This window comes from Tursiops truncatus, chromosome 11 (genome assembly GCF_011762595.2).
Source record: "Tursiops truncatus isolate mTurTru1 chromosome 11, mTurTru1.mat.Y, whole genome shotgun sequence".
Lineage (NCBI taxonomy): Eukaryota > Metazoa > Chordata > Mammalia > Artiodactyla > Delphinidae > Tursiops > Tursiops truncatus.
This window is the reverse complement of record NC_047044.1, coordinates 60,059,270-60,077,979: the sequence shown is the minus strand read 5'-3', so window position 1 is coordinate 60,077,979 and position 18,710 is coordinate 60,059,270. Positions and strand designations below refer to the sequence as shown.

The 18,710-nt window shown below is 40.6% G+C and overlaps 1 protein-coding gene and 1 pseudogene across 1 annotated transcript in view; both read left to right on the top strand.

Moving 5' to 3' along the window:
• Positions 1-16,256, top strand: part of SP1 (Sp1 transcription factor) — a 42,757-nt gene extending 26,501 nt beyond the window's left edge. Inside the window, exons 4-6 of the mRNA XM_033866608.2 lie at positions 9,303-9,471; positions 12,248-12,447; positions 13,708-16,256. Of these exons, the coding sequence (XP_033722499.1) occupies positions 9,303-9,471; positions 12,248-12,447; positions 13,708-14,021 (683 nt within the window). The 3' untranslated portion in view covers positions 14,022-16,256. The remainder of the gene's footprint in view (positions 1-9,302; positions 9,472-12,247; positions 12,448-13,707) is intronic.
• On the top strand, positions 12,467-13,684 carry LOC101323735 (actin-related protein 2/3 complex subunit 3 pseudogene; annotated as a pseudogene).
• Positions 16,257-18,710: the final 2,454 nt, after the last annotated feature.

Below are 18,710 nucleotides of genomic sequence, written 5' to 3'. Positions count from 1 at the left end.
CAAGAAAAATTTCTATGCCCAATGTAGTCATGACTCACATTAAGAAAACATAATTCCCTTTTTCTTTTTTCCTTTTTTTTTTTGTAGTTAGGGAATGCATTTAGCTGTATGTACTAGAAAACCTATTGCAGTGGCTTGACCAGATAGGGGTTTATTTTTCTCATATAATATGAAATCTGGAGATAGTGAGTCCAAAGTTGGTGTGGCATCTCCAGGTAACAGTAGGAACCCCTGCCACGTTTACTTTTGCCTTAGTGTGGGACAATTGCCATGCTTGCAGCTACTCCACTGTGGGTCATTGTGACCTTTCCAGACAGGATAAAGGAGGAAGCAAGCCTAGTTGTTCCCAATTAAAGAGGTTTCCTGAAAGTCTTATCTAGCAATTTTGTTTTATACCTGATTGACCAAAACCTTGTTACTTGGCTACTCCTGATCTGCAAGGGAATCTGGGAAGGAGAATATTTTTAACCTGGCACACTGTTACCCTGAACAAAAATCAGGTGGCTTTTAGGCAGAAAGAAAGAGAGATTGAAAACTGGGAACAAGAATTAGTATCTGCTGGGACTTCCCTGGTGATCCAGTGGTTAACACTCCGCACTAACAATGCAGGGAGCGTAGGTTTGATCCCTGGTCAGGGAACTAAGATCCCACATGCTGCGCAGAGCAGCCAAAAAAAAAAAGAATTAGTATCTGCTATTGAGTGCCATAGCCTAGTGCACATACATATACATACCACTGACCACACATAGAGCATGAGGAGTCCACCTAAATAATTATTTTAGATGAATGACTCTTTGTTTCTTTTATTTTTAAAAATTTATTTATTTTATTTATTATTTATTTTGGACTGCGTTGGGTCTTTGTTGCTGCGCGCGGGCTTTCTCTAGTTGAAAGGGGACTACTCTTTGTTGCAGTGCACGGGCTTCTCATCGTGGTGGCTTCTCTTGTTGCGGAGCACGGGCTCTAGGCGCACAGGCTTCAGTAGTTGTGACTCGCGGGCTCTAGAGCGTAGGCTCAGTAGTTGTGGCGCACAGGCTTAGTTGCTCTGCGCCATGTGGGATCTTCCTGGACCAGGGCTTGAACCCGTGTCCCCTGCATTGGCAGGTGGATTCTTAACCACTGCGCCACCAGGGAAGCCCTCTTTTTTTATTTTAAAACTTTCAAAAGATTATTTACTGAAAATTGTGGGAACATAATGGCGGCCAGTTTTTTAAATCTTCCTGGATCTTCCTCCTAAAAACAGAGTATGTTGATATCATGTACCTCTTAATATGATGTGATAAGAAGGGCATTTCACTTATGTGGTATTCTTCTCCAAGACCCATAACTCCAGTCTAATGAGAAAACATCAGACAAATCCGAATTGAGGGACATTCTACAAAATACCAACCAGTATTCTTCAAAACTGTCAAGGTCATGAAAGACTGAGACACTGTCACAGATCGGAGGAGCCTAAGGACACGTGATAATTAAATGCAATGTGGTATTGTGATAGGATCCTGGTAGAGAGTAAAGACATTAGTGAAAAACTGGTGAAATCCAAGTAAAGTCTACAGTTTAGTTACTAGTATTATACCAATATTAATTTATTGGTTTTGACTAATGTACCTTGGTTATGTAAGATGTTAACATTAAAGGAAGAAGAATATACAAGAACTTTCTGAAGTATCTTTGTAATGTTTCTATCAATCTAAAATTGTTCCAAAACAAAAAAAATTACAATAGCTAGAGAAACTAGGACAGCAAAACCAAAAACTTTACAATCAAACCTTGTATCTGCAGTGAACTATAGATCTTTGATTATTGGCATTTGTGAAGGGAAGGAAGCAGAGGGAAGGCAACAGGGTTTCTGATGGCCCTGAGAACAGGAGAACCTCTAAATCACCAACAGGTATTCACTGGAGAAACATCTAGAATAGTAACTGAAACTGGGAAGGGGTTCTGCCCTTAGAGGGTGTGTAGGAGGGAATGGAGATAAACTGTGGCAACTTTTGAAATTAACAAACTGAAGTTCTAATGCAAAACTGCACTGAGAGAAACTTCTAGGGGTAGAATCTACTTTGAGCAAGACAGGAACAAAGAAAAGGACAAGGTAAAAGTCAGAGAAAGAGCAGAGGGTAGAAAGAAGGAAGAGTTGTATGTTTTTTGTTTTGTGTTTTGTTTGTTAGTCACTTTTCAAAAATAAGAGAAAATCTCTAAAGCCATGAAGCTTAGAAAAACCCATCCTGGCTCATACCCCTTCCTCACAAAATTACAGGAAAACTCACTTAAGTTTAAAAATGAGTTTGAATCCATGTACAACTACTATTAGCAAAAGATAGCAATAGCAACAACAGAAAGAAGCAGAAAAACTCCCTAAGGCAGTGGAAGGCTCCTGGAAAGACATGCTCACCAAACAGATGAAAATTGAAAATGAGCTAATTTAGGAAATGATGGAAGTTTACCTTCTATTTAGGAAAATATCAGAATTGAGGTGATTGGAGAAAAGGAGAATTTGAAAAGAGAACTGATGGACCACACAAAAAAATTAGAAATAAGAGGAAAAAATCATTTCAGAAATAAAGATGAAAATAAAAGGAACATCAAAAAATGACAACAAATATGACTCAAAAAACACAAAATAAAGCAATTAATTTGTTATATTTAATAGAAGGAGGGAAGCTTTTAAAATAAAAGAAAGCAAAAAAAGAAGGACTTCCCTGGTGGCACAGTGGTTAAGAATCCACCTGCTAATGCAGGGGACATGGGTTCGATCCCCGGTCCAGGAAGATCCCACATGCTGCAGAGCAAATAAGTTCATGTGCCACAACTACTGAGCCCGCGCCCTAGAGCCTGTGAGGCACAACTACTGAAGACTGCATGCTTAGAGCCCCTGCTCTGCAACAAGAGAAGCCACCGCAGTGAGCACACACGCCGCAACGAAGGATAGCCCCCGCTCACCACAACTAGAGAAAAGAGCCCGCGCACAGCAACGAAGACCCAACTCAGCCATAAATAAATAAAAATAAATTACAAAAAAAAGAAGTAAAGGAGTTTGAGAAGAAATGATACGAAATATAGGCAAGGAGGAACCAACATTCATCTTAACTAAGTTCCTGAGGAAGAAAACAGCCAAATGCATGGGACAGAAAGAAAACTTTCCCAAAATGTGCCTGGGAGGGACTTCCCTGGTGGCACAGTGGTTAAGAATCCACCTGCCAATATAGGGGACACGGGTTCGAGCTCTGGTCCAGGAAGATCCCACATGCTGTGGAGCAACTAAGCCCACAAGCCACAGCTACTGAGCATGTGCTCTTGGGTCCACAAGCCACAACTATTGAGCCCATGTGCCACAACTATTGAAGCCTGTGCACCTAGAGCCCATGCTCTGCAACAAAAGAAGCCACCGCAAAGAGAAGCCCACACGTCACAACAAAGAGTAGCCCCTGCTTGCCGCAGCTAGAGAAAGCCGGCACACAGCAACAAAGACCCAATGCAGGCAAATAATTTAAATAAATAAATAAATTTATTTTAAAAATTTAAAAATGTGCCTGGGGAAATCGACCCAGAATGGCCAACACTGAGACATAGTCTATTAAAACTGGTGGACTTTAAAGAAAAATGACATTTGGGCATCCTAGCAAAAAAAGACCTAATCACTTACAAATGAAGGAAAATGGATTTTCACTAGACTTTTTGACAGCATGTTTAGTGTTAGAATGCAATGGATTAACATTTAAGAGAATCAAGGAAATAAAACAACAACCAAGAATTTTCTGTTCAGACAAATAGACCTCCAAGTATAAAGATCACTAACATGTAAGAATAAAGGAAAGAGTGTTCACATGATCCCTTCCTGTGGAATCTACTAGAGCTTCAAATAGAGGACCAGATTACGGTACCTGAATACTAATTTCCCATGAAAAGAAACTAGGAATACTTGAAGAAATAGCTGATTCTAGATCTAGAGCAGAAAATTAATATCAAATGTGAGACATCTTGTCAAAGAACAAAGGAGCCAACTTGATGTTTCTGTGGCCAAGTGCAGGATAGCTTGAGCATCAGTAAGAAAAATAACTGCAGTGGATAGAAGCATCAAATATGTTTAAATCCATGAGTTCATATCAATGCAAAAAAGACTGACTATGGGGGGGGCTTAAGGGAACTACTTGAGGTGGTGGAAATATTCTGTATCATGCTTTATTAGTGGTTACATTACTTACTGTATACATTTGCCTAAAGCATAGTTTCTCAACCTCAGCACTATTGACATTTTGATCCAGGTAATTATTTGGGGGGGGGAGGAGCAAAGCTGTCCTATGCATTGTAGAATATTTAGCAGCACTAGATGCCAAACATGAAAATCAAAAATGCCTATATTGTCAGATGTCTCCTGGGGAGTATAATGGTGCCAGTTTGAGAACCCTGGTCTAAACTTACTAAAAGGGTGAATTTTTATTGTATGTGAATTGTATCTCAGGAAACTTGATTTTTAAGAAAAGGAGAACTCATTAGTCACTTTTTTTTTTTTTCCCCCCGTACGTGGGCCTCTCACTGTTGTGGCCTCTCCCGTTGCGGAGCACAGGCTCCAGACGCGCAGGCTCAGCGGCCATGGCTCACGGGCCCAGCCATCATCCCGGACCGGGGCACGAACCTGTGTCCCCTCCATCGGCAGGCGGACTCTCAACCACTGCGCCACCAGGGAAGCCCCGTTAGTCACTTTTTAAGGAGTCTAGGAAACCAACTCATTATTTTAAAAACTACTAATTGACAGAATCAAGCATTTATCTTATCTCTTTTACATTAGACTGTACTTCAAGAGTAACCAAATAGTCAATATAGGGATGGATTTATGGGTCATTTATATATATCACTCCCAGTTGCCAGTTTTTGTGCCATTAAAGGTATGATTCTTCTATTCCTTTTTCTCTAATTTTCTACCTCTAATATACTTTGTTTGGACTGGGAAACTAGATTAATAAAATTATTATTGTTTAGAAATATAAAGGAGAATTCCCTGACAGTCCAGGGGTTAGGAATTTCACTACTGGGGGCTTTGGTTCAATCCCTGGATCCTTATGTATTGTGAATCATCTATTTCTGTTACTAGAGACTTTTTTTTTTTTAATGCAGCACCAGGTCTTAGTTGCAACATGTGGGGTCTTAGTTGCAGCATGTGGGCTCTTACTTGTGGAATGTGGGATCTAGTTCCCCAACCAGGGATCGAACCTGGGCCCCCAGCATTGGGAGCACAGAGTCTTACCCACTGGACCACCAGGGAGGTCCTTAGAGATGTTTTTATTTCTTGATTTGGGGACATATTCTGGATACCTGTTCCTCACGCATAAGTGGTGTTACCAATATTCTGTTTCAACATGGCTGAAAAGACACAAACACTTCGTGGTCTGAGATATGCTTCTTTGAGTTATATCTGTTGTGTAAATTGAAACATATTCAGAAAACCCAGTGTGTGTTTAATATAGGTATAGTTGTAAAGTTTTAGTCTTACTGTATTAATACTTACTGAATTAAAGTTAAAGAACACAGTGTTCCCAAAATCATTTCAGAAAGCAGATAAATAGGGAAGTGTATGGGAACCACCCTTCTGAAAATTACTGAGGAGGTTCTTATTTCATCTTATTTTAGTATTACCCAAGTTTTTTCTCAGAGAAGAATAGGGTGTTTGACTTACCATGTGGTGGTCTTGAAAGTTCATGACTTCAGCACACTTCTTCACTTTGAGGAAACTAAAAAAGTGTGTAACTACCATAGCTATTTCAGAAACTGATGCTAGAGGCAACCACTGGGTTGGGCAAGACTGTCATTAAACTGTGCCTTTGGTTTACTAGTTATTTTAATCATGGAAAGGAAAATCCATAATTTATTTCATTGCTTAACCAGTGCCACATTTTAAGATAAAACTGTTCTTTTTCTAAAACTGTTATTAAAAGAGGCAGGAAACAGATTTTGGTCTGATGTTGATGCTTTGTTGACATTTTATCCGTTCTTTTTGTTAAATGAAATTCAAAATTGTTCATTTTATCTAAGCCCATTCTCAGTTTTCTTATTTTAAAAAAATTTGAAATCATTGTGGGGGTCCAGGAGGATGTTAATTTTTGACTGTCCATTTCATAAGAATTTGAAAAGAGGGTTAGAGATTTAGTTTTAGTAGTCCTGATATCTAAGTATTTCTCTGTGTTCCTATTTAGTGTATTATGCCTATCTTGAATATTATTCTTATGTTTCAATAAAATGGAGAAAGATTTGCCTCTTTCCAGTTGATTGGGACAAGGGAGAACTTTGGGGATTAATGAATTGCTTCTCAAATTTTAATGGAGTTAGGTTAGCTTGGAAAATAGATCAAAGAAGATGATCTGCTGATATACACCACAGTTTTGTCTTATTTCTAAAGACTTATTATAGATAGCTGGATCTACAGTTTTATAAATTTCTCTTCTGAAGGTAATTTTTGGTAGGTAACCACTGGCAATACTAACTAGCATCCTGTCTTGTCTGCTGAGCTGTTTGGCTTATTTTAAAGGATAAATTCTCCATCCCCACTAGGGGGAGTTTCCACTCAGTAACACATACAATTTTAAGGTGGAATGATTATGTGAAATACTGGTGTATCTTATTCCATGATTTCTCACTATCTTTTTTCCACAAGATATTTTCCTAATAGTAATAGCTACAATGTATTGAATGTTTGCTATGTGACAGATACTATGCTAAGCGCCCTACATGTATTATTTCATTTGTTTTTCACAATAACTTTATGAGATTGTTAAGATTTCATCCCAATTTTACTGATGGAGAAATTGATAACTAGAGAAGTTACTCGATCACTGCCAGAAAAGCAAATCAAATCATAGTGTAGGGGCTCTTATTTAGGATCTGTCTTACTTCAAAACTTGTTCTTAACCTGTACTCCAGTACTTCCCAGTTTTAGTTCTGCCAGTATCATGAAAATCTCAAAATATTCAAATTAAATTTATTTTAATGCAATAAGCTGGTGCTTAGAAGTGGTAGAGTGAGAAAGAAAGTACAAAGAGAGCTGCTTATTAGGTATTGTGACTCGAAATTACATAGATGAGCTGAAAAGAGTTGAAATTAGGTACAGAAGTAAAGTTAAGAGCCTAGGTTTCTAGATGTTAAGTCTGACCTACCCCGTTTATTTAGTTTCCTTCTTTATAAAATAGATAAAACAAAGCTGGCCATTTCAACACTCTCCAATTATTGGAATCTTAAATATGAATAGAGTCATTAACTTATTTACAAGGTGCTTTCATAGGTGAATGCTTATTGATAGATTTGAAAGCTTGAAAAGAATGTTATGTATTCCTTTAAAACATTGCTTCTGTCTATTGGCCTAGAGCGGCGGTGTTTGAAAATGTCAAGTGTGACCCATTAGTAACTCATAAAATCGATATACTGGGTCATGACCAGCATTAAGGAAAAAAAATTTAAATAGAGTCTAGAAAATTTCAGAATACCCTGCTTATCATAAGGGTAAGCATTTTTTGTGAAACTTGTTTCAGTTACATGTTTATGTACTAGGTCACAGTGTCATATATATATTTTAACTGTGGGTTGCAAGTTTAAAAAGTTTGAGAAACACTGGCCTGGAGCTTTGTAGCATTTATCTATTTTAATTTAACCAGGACAGAAATTATAGTGATTCATACAGATTTATCTTTATTTATTTTTTAAAAAATAATTTTAGTTATTTTTGGCTGCTTTGGGACTGTTGCTACACGTGGGCTTTCTCTAGTTGCGGCATGCGGGCGGGGGCTGCTCTTCATTGCAGTGCACGGGTTTCTCATTGTGATGGCTTCTCTTGTTGCAGAGCACAGGCTCTAGGCACACAGGCTTCAGTAGTTGTGGCACGTGGGCTCAGTAGTTGTGGCTCACGGACTCTAGAGGGCAGGCTCAGTAACTGTGGCGCACGGGCTTAGTTGCTCCACAACATGTGGGATCTTTCCGGACCAGGGATTGAACCCGTGTCCCCTGCATTGCCAGGTGGATTCTTAACCACTGTGCCACCAGGGAAGTCCACAAATTTATCTTTAAAAGGAAATGACATCAAGTAACATAATAGATTGTATGCACGATATTTTCTTCCTTTTTGTAGCATTCTGAAAAGCATCCAATCCCAAACCGAAACTTTCCTGGGGTGTATATCTAGCTACACAGAATTAACTTAGAGGACCTTCCGTGGCAGTTCAGTGGTTAAGACTGTGCTTCCACTGCAAGGGGCGTGGGTTCAGTCCCTGGTTGGGGAACTAAGATTCTGTCATGCTGCGCAGCATGGCCAAAAGAAAAAAAAGAAAAAATTAACTTTGACCTCAGCTCTTTCCTTTTCTCTTTGTGTTAAAATTTATAATGTACATGTACTATTTCCCGCTGAATATTCAGCACAATTTTTTGCTCATTTTAGGAAGTTTCCTCTTTCCGGTTTTGTATGTTTTCTAGTTTGGAATCCCTTGAAGTCTTATTTTTAGTCACTTCCATTTGGTTGGTTCCATAGCACTTTAGTTCTGGGAATGAATAAGAGATTTGTTGTACATCTTTCTATAACAGTACAGAACTTTATCTCATTCTTTTTAATGCATGTATAGTAGTCCATTGCATAAGTGTATCGTAATTTACTTAACTAGTTCCTCACTGGTGTACATTTTGATTTTTTTCCGTTTTTGTTGTTAAAGAGCTACAGAAAACATTACTGTCACATATCTTTGTGTACTCGTGAATATATCCATAGGACATTGCTGATTCAAAGTGAAATTTCTTTGAAGATGTGCACTTAAATTTTTAATAATATTGCCAAATTGGCCTTCAAAAAGGTTGTACTGAGAATTCCCTGGTGGTCCAGTGGTTAGGACTCTGCACTTCCACTGCTGAGGGCGCAGGTTCAGTCTCTCGTTGGGGAACTAATATCCTGCAAGCTGCATGGCACAGCAAAAAAAAGAGTTTGTACTAATTTATCACCACCTGTATATAAAAATGCCTGTTTCCCTGTATCCTTTGCCAATTCTGTGCATTATTAGAGTTTTAACTTTTTGTAACCTGGTAGGTGAAAAATTACAAGTCTATTATAAATAGAGTTGCATTTTAAAAATTGAGTGAGAATGTTTTCATAGACTTATTGGCTCTTTGTCTCTTCAACTCTGATTCTTGAGATTTCAAGTATGGGCAGTATCAGTGAATGTGACTTCAAAGTTTTGAAGAAATGGTGCTGTAAAAGTGAAGTGTCACTGAGATGCCTGCGACTGTGACGACTTCCCCTACTTCCCACCTTGACCCTTTTACTCGCTTAATTTCAGGTGATCATGGAGCTCAGCTTGGCCTCCATGGGGCTGGTGGTGATGGAATACATGATGACCCAACAGGTGGAGAGGAAGGAGAGAACAGCCCAGATCCCCAACCCCAAGCTGGTCGGAGGACCCGGCGGGAAGCATGCACCTGCCCCTACTGTAAAGATAGTGAAGGAAGGTAAGTTGACTCAGCCAATCTCTTAAGAGTATAAAGAAGAAAAATTAATAGACTTGGAGGTAAAAAGAAAGGGTTATTTTAAAAAATTTTTAAGTGTTGGCAGTGTTGCAAAGGAATCAGAGACAGCACAGTGCTTTTGATTAGATTATATATGGGGTCTTGGTTCCAGCTCTGATCCTTTTCAACTCTTTTTTTTTTTAAATAAATTTATTTGTTTAGTTTTGGCTGTGTTGGGTCTTCGTTGCTGCACGCGGGCTTTCTCTAGTTGTGGCGAGTGGGGTTTACTCTTTGTTGTGGTGCACAGGCTTCTCATTGCGGTGGCTTCTCTTGTTGAGGAGCATGGGCTCTAGGTGCACGGGCTTCAGTAGTTGTGGCTCGCAGGCTCTAGAGCGCAGGCTCAGTAGTTGTGGTGCACGGGCTTAGCTGCTCTGCGGCATGTGGGATCTTTCCGGACCAAGGCTCGAACCCGTGTCTCCTGCATTGGCAGGCGGATGCTTAACCACTGCTCCACCAGGGAAGTCCCCTAACAAGATAGCTTATAAAACAGCCTGGCAAAGAAAAAGAAACATACCTACTGTAATGATTTTTTACAGTGGCTGTGTGAAAATCATGAGTTTTCCATAATCTTTTTTTCTCTCAAAATTGATAAAAATACTTATTCTGGGTAGAAAATTCTTCCATCAAGGAATCTAATATGTCCTACAGAAGAGAATTCTGACGAATTTTCTCATTAGTGTACTGGCTATTCAGTATTATCTCTGGAGAGCTCCAAGTTACTTTTTTTCAAGTCACTGATTTTGAAAGAGAATAGAAAGTCACATAGTTTTTTATAAATTTATTTATTTATTGGCTGCATTGGGTCTTTTTTTTAAAATAAATTTATTTTATTTTTGGCTGAGTTGGGTCTTCGTTGCTGTGCGTGGGCTTTTCTCTAGTTGCGGCAAGCGGGGGCTGCTCTTCATTGTGGTGCGCAGGCTTCTCATCGCGGTGGCTTCTCTTGTAGCAGAGCACGGGCTCTAGGCACGCGGTCTTCAGTAGTTGTGGTGCACAGGCTTAGTTGCTCCACGGCATGTGTGATCTTCCCGGACCAGGGCTCAAACCCATGTCCCCTGCAATGGCAGGCGGATTCTTAACCACTGTGCCACCAGGAAAGCCCCTGCCTTGGGTCTTCGTTGCTGCACGGGGGCTTTCTCTAGTTGCAGCGAGCGGGGGCTACTCTTCATTGTGTTGCGCGGGCTTCTCATTGCAGTGGCTTCTCTTGTTGTGGAGCACAGGCTCCAGGCATGCGGGCTTCAGTAGTTGTGGCTCGTGGGCTCTATAGCGCCGGCTCAGTAGTTGTGGCACACGGGCTTAGTTGCTCCGTGGCATGTGGGGTCTTCCTGGACCAGGACTCGAACCCATGTCCCCTGCAATGGCAGGTAGATTCTTAACCACTGCACCATCAGGGAAGCCCAAAAGTCACATAATTTTTTAAATGCCTTTGAAAAAAATCTGTTAAAGTTTTGTTCCATTAAAAATAAGCACAAAAATAAGAAATGTACCAAAACAAGAAATAATTTGAATTCTTTGTAGGTTACCCTATATTACAGGAAAAACTTGCATCAAAAGCACTTGAATACAATAGAGTTTCCCTCTCACAAAGCTTAAAGTGGATTTAAGTTTTTGAAGGAAATTCTGTGATTTCTACCTAAGTATGATTTCATTTCTGTTAGTGTTGGTTTCCCCCTCCCCATGCCCCACTAATATGTGCTGTTAAAACCCAAGAAAAATCCCTCTTGGAAATCTCCCCAGTGCCCACTAATGGTTCACACATGGTACAAATTGGTTTGGCAAAAACATTTCAGAGCTGATTTCCTGAGAGGAGCTTAGGATTTGCTCCATATAGGGAATATTTTTTTTTACATACCTTGAATTAGTTAGGGTCCTTATTTCCCCTCTTTTGACTTTTATCCATCCCATCATCCTTTTCCACTGAAGTCTCTGATATTGCTGTCTTTTCAGTTTCTGTGTTTGTTTGTTAAATTATTTTTGGCTGCCTTGGGTCTTGGTTGCTGCGCAGGCTTTCTCTAGTTGCGGTGAGCAGGGGCTACGCTTCATTGCGGTGCGTGGGCTTCTCATAGCAGTGGATTCTCTTGTCGCGGAGCGTGGGCTCTCAGCACATGGGCTTCAGTAGTTGTGGCTTGTGGGCTGTAGAGCGCAGGCTCAGTAGTTGTGGTGCACGGGTTTAGTTCCTCCGCGGCGCGTGGGATCTTCCTCGAACCTGTGTCCCCTGCATTGGCAGGTGGATTCTTAACCAGTGTGCCACCAGGGAAGCCCTCTTTTCAGCTTTTAATCTTTACTGTTTGGCTCTTGACCTTTATTCTAGGAGAAAAGTTCTATAGTTGTAAAATATTATGTTTTCGTTAAAGTTCTCCACCAAGTGCTTAAATGGAGAGACGCTTTGTTCATTAAGTAAGTTCCCAGCCAAAAATATCACCATGTCACCATATTCACAGTAGTTCTCATGGAAAATGCTTGTATTGAGACTTAACTTCCAGAAAAATATAAGAAAATGCCTCTCACATTTCACAAGTCACCTTGAGAATGATTATCTCTTCAAACATCAAACATCGAGTCAACTAAAGATTTATCTTTTGATACTAAAGAGAGGGCTTTTTTTTTTTAAATAAAAGTTTGGATTAGTTTTGAGTGGATCCAGTAATTATGATGTATACTTTGTGATTCTTTCATTTTTGTCTCTAGAATGAATGATGAATAGTTGTGTTCTCGCTTCCAGGGGCTCTGGGGATCCTGGCAAGAAGAAACAGCACATTTGCCATATGCAAGGCTGTGGCAAAGTATATGGCAAGACCTCACACCTACGGGCACACTTGCGCTGGCATACAGGCGAGAGGCCATTCATGTGTACCTGGTCATACTGTGGGAAGCGCTTCACACGTTCGGACGAGTTACAGAGGCACAAACGCACACACACAGGTGAGCAGGAACTTGGGGAAGGGAGAGGTAGTAATAGACCAGAATAAAAAGACACAAAATAGCACCGTGCTCTAACCCGATCCTCCTCATTGGGGTTGAAACCTGGGTGCCTCCAAGATGCCGGCTTACCACTCTTCCCCCATGGACCCTGACACCACACTCATTGGAATCATGGCACTGTTGCCTATCAGAAGTCACTTCAAAGGACCCACTCCTAGAGAGACAAAAGATACAGATATTGTGGATGAAGCTATCTGTTACTTCAAGGCCAATGTCTTCTTCAAAAACTATGAAATTAAGAATGAAGCTGATAGGATCTTGATATATATAACTCTTTACATTTCTCAGTGTCTAAAGAAGCTCAGAAAATTGCAATTCTAAAAGCCAAGGCGAGAAAGAAATGTATACGCTGGGAATCACTAATTTTCCCATTCCTGGAGAGCCTGGTTTTCCACTTAATGCAATTTACGCCAAACCTGCAAACAAACAGGAAGATGAAGTGATGAGGGCCTGCTTACAACAGCTGAGGCAAGAGACTGGACTGAGACTTTGTGAGAAAGTTTTTGACCCTCAGGAAGATAAACATAGCAAGTGGTGGACTTGCTTTGCAAAGAGACAGTTCATGAACAAGAGTCTTTCAGGACCTGGACAGTAAAGGGTGCCTTGGGAAGACACTGTCTCCACAGCTATGGGCAGCATTTACAGCAAGATGTACACAGTTCTTTGCCTTTATTTTGTAAAGTTTTATACAGAGGAGAGAAGAGAGCGTGTCTTTACTAAAAGAGCTCTTTATCAAGAATTTGGGGTTGGGGGGCGATTTGAAATTTCCGCAGTATTAAGCTGATGCTTAATGAGTAATAATAAAGAAATTTCTAACATTTCAAGTCAAAAAAAGAAAAAGACACAAAATATATCTATGAAATAACTAAAATTTCTGAGCAACTTATGTTTGAAACTGATTGTATGGATCATGAATTGGAGTTAATCTGGAAAACCCTTAAGAAGGAAGGAGCTAGCTTTTGAGTGGGATTTTGAAGGTCCTGCCTTACTTTTCTGCTATACTCCTTCCTTTCTGAGTATTCCCCAGCCTTTACTTATTTTTTGTTCCCCCAAAAGGCAAAAGATAGTCACCAGGTTTTTCTTGTTTGTAATCACCTTCTAGGACTAGCTTTATTCTGCCTTATATAGTTTGAAAGCAGTGAATTGGACAAGGCTTCCTGAGATGTGAGCTTCTCATCTTCTTTCTCTTCCTTTACCTAGGTGAGAAGAAATTTGCCTGCCCTGAGTGTCCCAAGCGCTTCATGAGGAGTGACCACCTGTCAAAGCATATTAAGACCCACCAGAATAAGAAGGGAGGCCCAGGTGTAGCCCTAAGTGTGGGCACTTTGCCCCTGGACAGTGGGGCAGGTTCAGAAGGCAGCGGCACTTCCACCCCTTCGGCCCTCATCACCACCAACATGGTAGCCATGGAGGCCATCTGTCCAGAGGGTATTGCCCGTCTTGCCAACAGTGGCATCAACGTCATGCAGGTGGCAGATCTGCAGTCCATTAATATCAGTGGCAATGGCTTCTGAGATCAGGCACCCGGGGCCAGAGACATATGGGCCATACCCATCAACCCTGGGATGCAAGGTAGCATGGGTCCAAGAGACATGTGGGAGAGAGAGAGCCGTGAGGCATTAAAAATGCATGGTGGTGGGAAGAATTGGGGGAGGGATACAAGAGAAGAGATGGGGTCCTGGCATCCACCTGTATCATCAGTACCTCCTTGAAGTGGGAAACATTAGTGAAAATTCTGTTGGTGCCACCCTTTGATGAGCATTTGTTTGACCCCAAACAGTTTCTTAACACTTCTTACCCCAGTCTCCACTTCCTGCATTTCCCTTCTCAGCTCCCCCATGATGGATCCCCCCTTTCCTAAAGCCATCATGCCTTGATAAATATATATGATCATTGAAATACTTTTTAACAAAAAGCAGATTCTATATTATATATATATATATATAAAAAAGATATATAGAGATGCATTTGCAGGGGTTGGCTGGGAGGAGGAAGGAGACCATTCTGTGACCAAAATAACTTGGTCATTTTTTTTTTATATTGCCTTATTTCCTTATGGCTGAGCCTTGTTGTGACACATCAAGATTTTCTATAGATGTTGTCTTGGCTTCCCACCAGATTAAGCATTTATATGCTCTGCTTTTAGTTTATATATACATACATAATGTTTTCCTTTCTTAATTTTGTCTTTTAATTTGGGATCAGCTTCTTGCACTCCTTCCTTGACTCAACCATTTCTGTCTCCCCTTCTCTTACCTGATCACTTCATGCTTTGTTTTTGGTAGTGGTCCCTGGATGAGGCACTTCTGTCGTTCTTTTAAAGTCCCTAGTCCCAGCAGCAGAATAGAGTAGCCTTGAAGCTCAGGCAAATGCTTGAGGTAGCTGTGAAGAGAGTGTTCAAAATACTACTGACGCAGGCACCCTCTTGGCGCTGGAGAGTCAAAGGCACCTCTCTCTTCATTAGCTGCTCTAAGCATCAAGAATCAGAAGTCCTTCTACGAAATTGTACAAGAGACCCTTTGAAGGTTATAATCTGGGATCAGTTTATATAAACTGTGAAAAGATGGTCAAATAATAGGTAGGGGCTTTCAATAGGAAAATGATGTGCTCAGAAGCGGAAGTGACTCAAGTAGTCCAGTTCAGGAGTTAGTGGATTATTTGGACCTTTGTACAACTGTCTTCCAAGGTAGCTCTCAGCTTTGATGTGTGGGCTTCTGAGTTCACATTCTGAAAGGAAATACACTTCCTCTTTTGAACATCCCCAGTAGTTTCTTTCCCATTATGTTATTAAGGAGCATCAGCCAATGAACCTGTTCTGGGTTTCCATTCTGCAAAACTCCAGAGCATGGACCAGTGGCAAGGCAGTGGTTCTTTGATCTTTTCCCTTAACTCTTCCTTGGGTGGTTCCTAAGGGGAAAGGAAGCACACACGATCATGGGAATGATAGCCCAGAACAAAAAGAAATCTTGTCTTACCACTGTGGTTTATAGGAGAGATCAGGAAAAAACATCCTGCTTTCTCCGTGGCCTGATTGCTGAAGAGACTGATCCAAAAATTATAGCGGCAGGGAACTCTTAGTGCATTTGGCACTGAGATTTAAATGCAACCAGAGTTGTCCTCAAGGCCCAGCCATTAAAACATTGTCTCTCTCGACCTTCTGGTATCTTGTCAGAGAGCTTTTCACTGTGAGGAAGTGTGGAAATGGCTGTGTGTATGTGTGTAATCTGTTAGGTTGGGGATAGGTTTTCTGTTAGCCAATACTATAAGAGACCTGCAATAAAAAATTACCCTAATCTGATAGAAAGTGAAGTGTTTGTGTATGACTGTGTGTGAATGTGTGTTTGTGCCTGTATATATCTACACACAGATGAGAAATTAATATTTGAAATTGTTGGAAAATAAATTCAGATCAAATGCCTTTCAGGCCCATTACCTAGAAATCTATCTTAAAACCTGGGTATGTTCCTGAGGTCATTTCTTTGCTTTTGCTAAATTAGTTACAATTATGAATGGGGGATATTCTACTGCACTTTTAAAAGAAGAAACTATTTTTGTGTTTGAAAGTGAAACCAACATCCGGATTTATAGCAGAGTCCTAGTTCCTTTCATGAATCTATTTACCTTGACTACAAATAGATGATGCTATAATTCTACTATATATTTTATATAAAATCTATCCGAATTAGGGTTTGGGTAAGTTTGTGTTGTTGTTTAACCTGAAATACAATAACTTAACATTCTAAACAAAAGTTTACTTCATTTGGTCCTTTCTCTGCAGACTTAATACTGTTTTTAACACAGGAAGTATTGCAAGGAACTTTTCCCCAGATCAAATTCTATTAATACTGTAGCAGTTATCCATGCCCAGAAGTATCCATGCCCAGAAGTAGAAGTTATCCATGCCCAGCCACTTATCGCACCCTTTGTTCCCTCTGAAAGGCAGAACTCAGAACCTGTTATTTTATGTCTGTAATCATGTTCATAGGCATCTTCTGGAGAAAAGGGGCAGGATAACTCACTGAAGTGTGTAGTATTTTGCTAGAGCATTTCAAGGAATGGAATCTTCCCCAGTATGAAGTTACTAGATATAAACTAGCTTAATGATGCTGAAGCCTACAAGGTTTTAGAAGGTTATTTGATGATGTTTTTCTCTGGAATGGAATGCTGGTTTACCCTCAACTCCATTCATTAGCACGAGTGAATTTATATCCAGTTCTTTCCACTTGCCCTATTTCCTTCTCACCAAGGAAGCTCCAGATCCAGTATCTTGTTTGGCCCTAAAACTGAAGCAGCTTCTGCTTTTGTCTCCCAGCAGCAGTAAGTCACTCAGTCTTTTCCACAGGAAGTTAGGAGCCCACATTCCTTTAGTCAGGAGTTTATTGATGAAAGTCCCTTTCCCTGAACTTTTTGCCAGAAGAAATTAATGTAACTGACAGGCTATTGATTCTAAATTTTTTTCAAGAGTTGCTTTTTTATTTAACCTTTTAATGACCAAATCTTGTGGGGTGCGGGGTGCCCAGAGGAGTGGTAATATTATTCCCTTGTCCGTTCAGGTTGCCCAGTCACATTTATCTGCTTATCATTTGACTGTCTGACTTTTTACCCAGAGCAGTAACAGCCCACACCATCTTCCTTCAGGGACTTCCCAACTGGCACCCTGTTTGTGGGTGCTATGCAGAATGCAATTTAACAGACATTTCTCAGAGTTCAGAATAGATAGAACTCTTGATCCCAGAAAGTATAGACTGAAGTGTGGGGTAAAGATTATGATTGGGGGAGGGTTAGAGACAAAGGCTGTAAATTACTATGGCTGATTGATTTTATTTCTACTATATACATATATATATTTTTTGCTTTTGTATATCCTATATAGGAAACTAAGCATTGTATTTTTTTAACAAATCTGAGAAAGCACTATGAACTGCAGATGTTTGACTTCAGAATATATTTTGTATTGTTAATATCTTCACATTGTGTGAATACTGGAAGCTGCAGATCTTTGCTAGGACGCAATAAATTTATATACCTTTTGAGGGGTTCTTCTGAGGGTATTAATCAGGCCCCTTTTGTGCTTTGGGGGAGCCCTGGTGCTAGTTACTTAAAATTTTCATTCAATTGTAAGTACCCTGATGCCTTTTGGACCTTGGGATCAGATCAAAGGAGTTCTGATCCAGGTACCAAGGAAATGAGGATAGTCTAGCTGCCTCAAGTGAGGGGCCCTTTGCATAACTCTCCTTTCCCCTATTCAAAGCTGAGTAGCCTCTTGGAGTTGGGAGGAGAAATGTGAAATCTCAGAGTTTCATCTCCCTTAGAAGAGAGCCAGTAACTTATGTGCAAGGATGAAAGGTGGCAGCAGTAGCTTTGGGGAAAGGGAGGAGGATATGGCACTTCTCCAATCCCGGAAAACATTGCTTTTGAAAACTGCTGATAAAGTATGGGTAGGTTATTACTTTTGTTTAGGAGCCTGTGTGCTCTGTGGTGCCTCTCTTGGCTCTACTCCTGGGGTACAGACCTCATCTAGGAGGATGAGCAGACCAGCTTTGAGGTTGACCTGTTTCTTTTCTTTGTCTGCCTTCCCTAAACACCAGCCCCCAGGAGGACATGAAGCAGCCTTAAGCTTAAATTCCTACTCCCTCTTCCAGATTTAGCTCACTTGCCTTAGATTGGAGTCTGGGAAAGGGAAAAAAATGGGAGTCCCTGGCTTTATTCCCCTCCTAGGTCTTCTCTAGTTTGACTTCCCCGAACCCAAAAAGATTTCCTCCCCAATGTTCATTTGAGGGAAATGAGTATTTTGTCCCATTTTCTCCTTTCCTCATTATCAAACAACCCCAGCCTTCCATGTCCCTGCTGAGCAAGAAGAGGCATGGTGATTGTCCCTCAGCTCCCTTCAGTATCCGAAAAAAAGCATAACATAAGGGGCTGAGGCTGCCTGTGGTGAGGACCTTGTTGATACCTCTCCTGGGGTGTGTGTTTTCCTCTTTCTCACCTTCAGGAATTACACTGTGCCTTCTCCACAGAGGAATGGGATTCTCTACCCAGACCCCCACTTTCCCAGCAGCTGCTCTTGAACAGTGTGCACAAGGGCAAGTCTTCATATTTCTGATCACTGCTTTCTCCCAGTGGCATCCCATAGCTTTCACCTAGAGTCTAGGGCACAAAGATTTTGGGAAAACATGCTGAGGTTGACCTGAGGAGACCACATC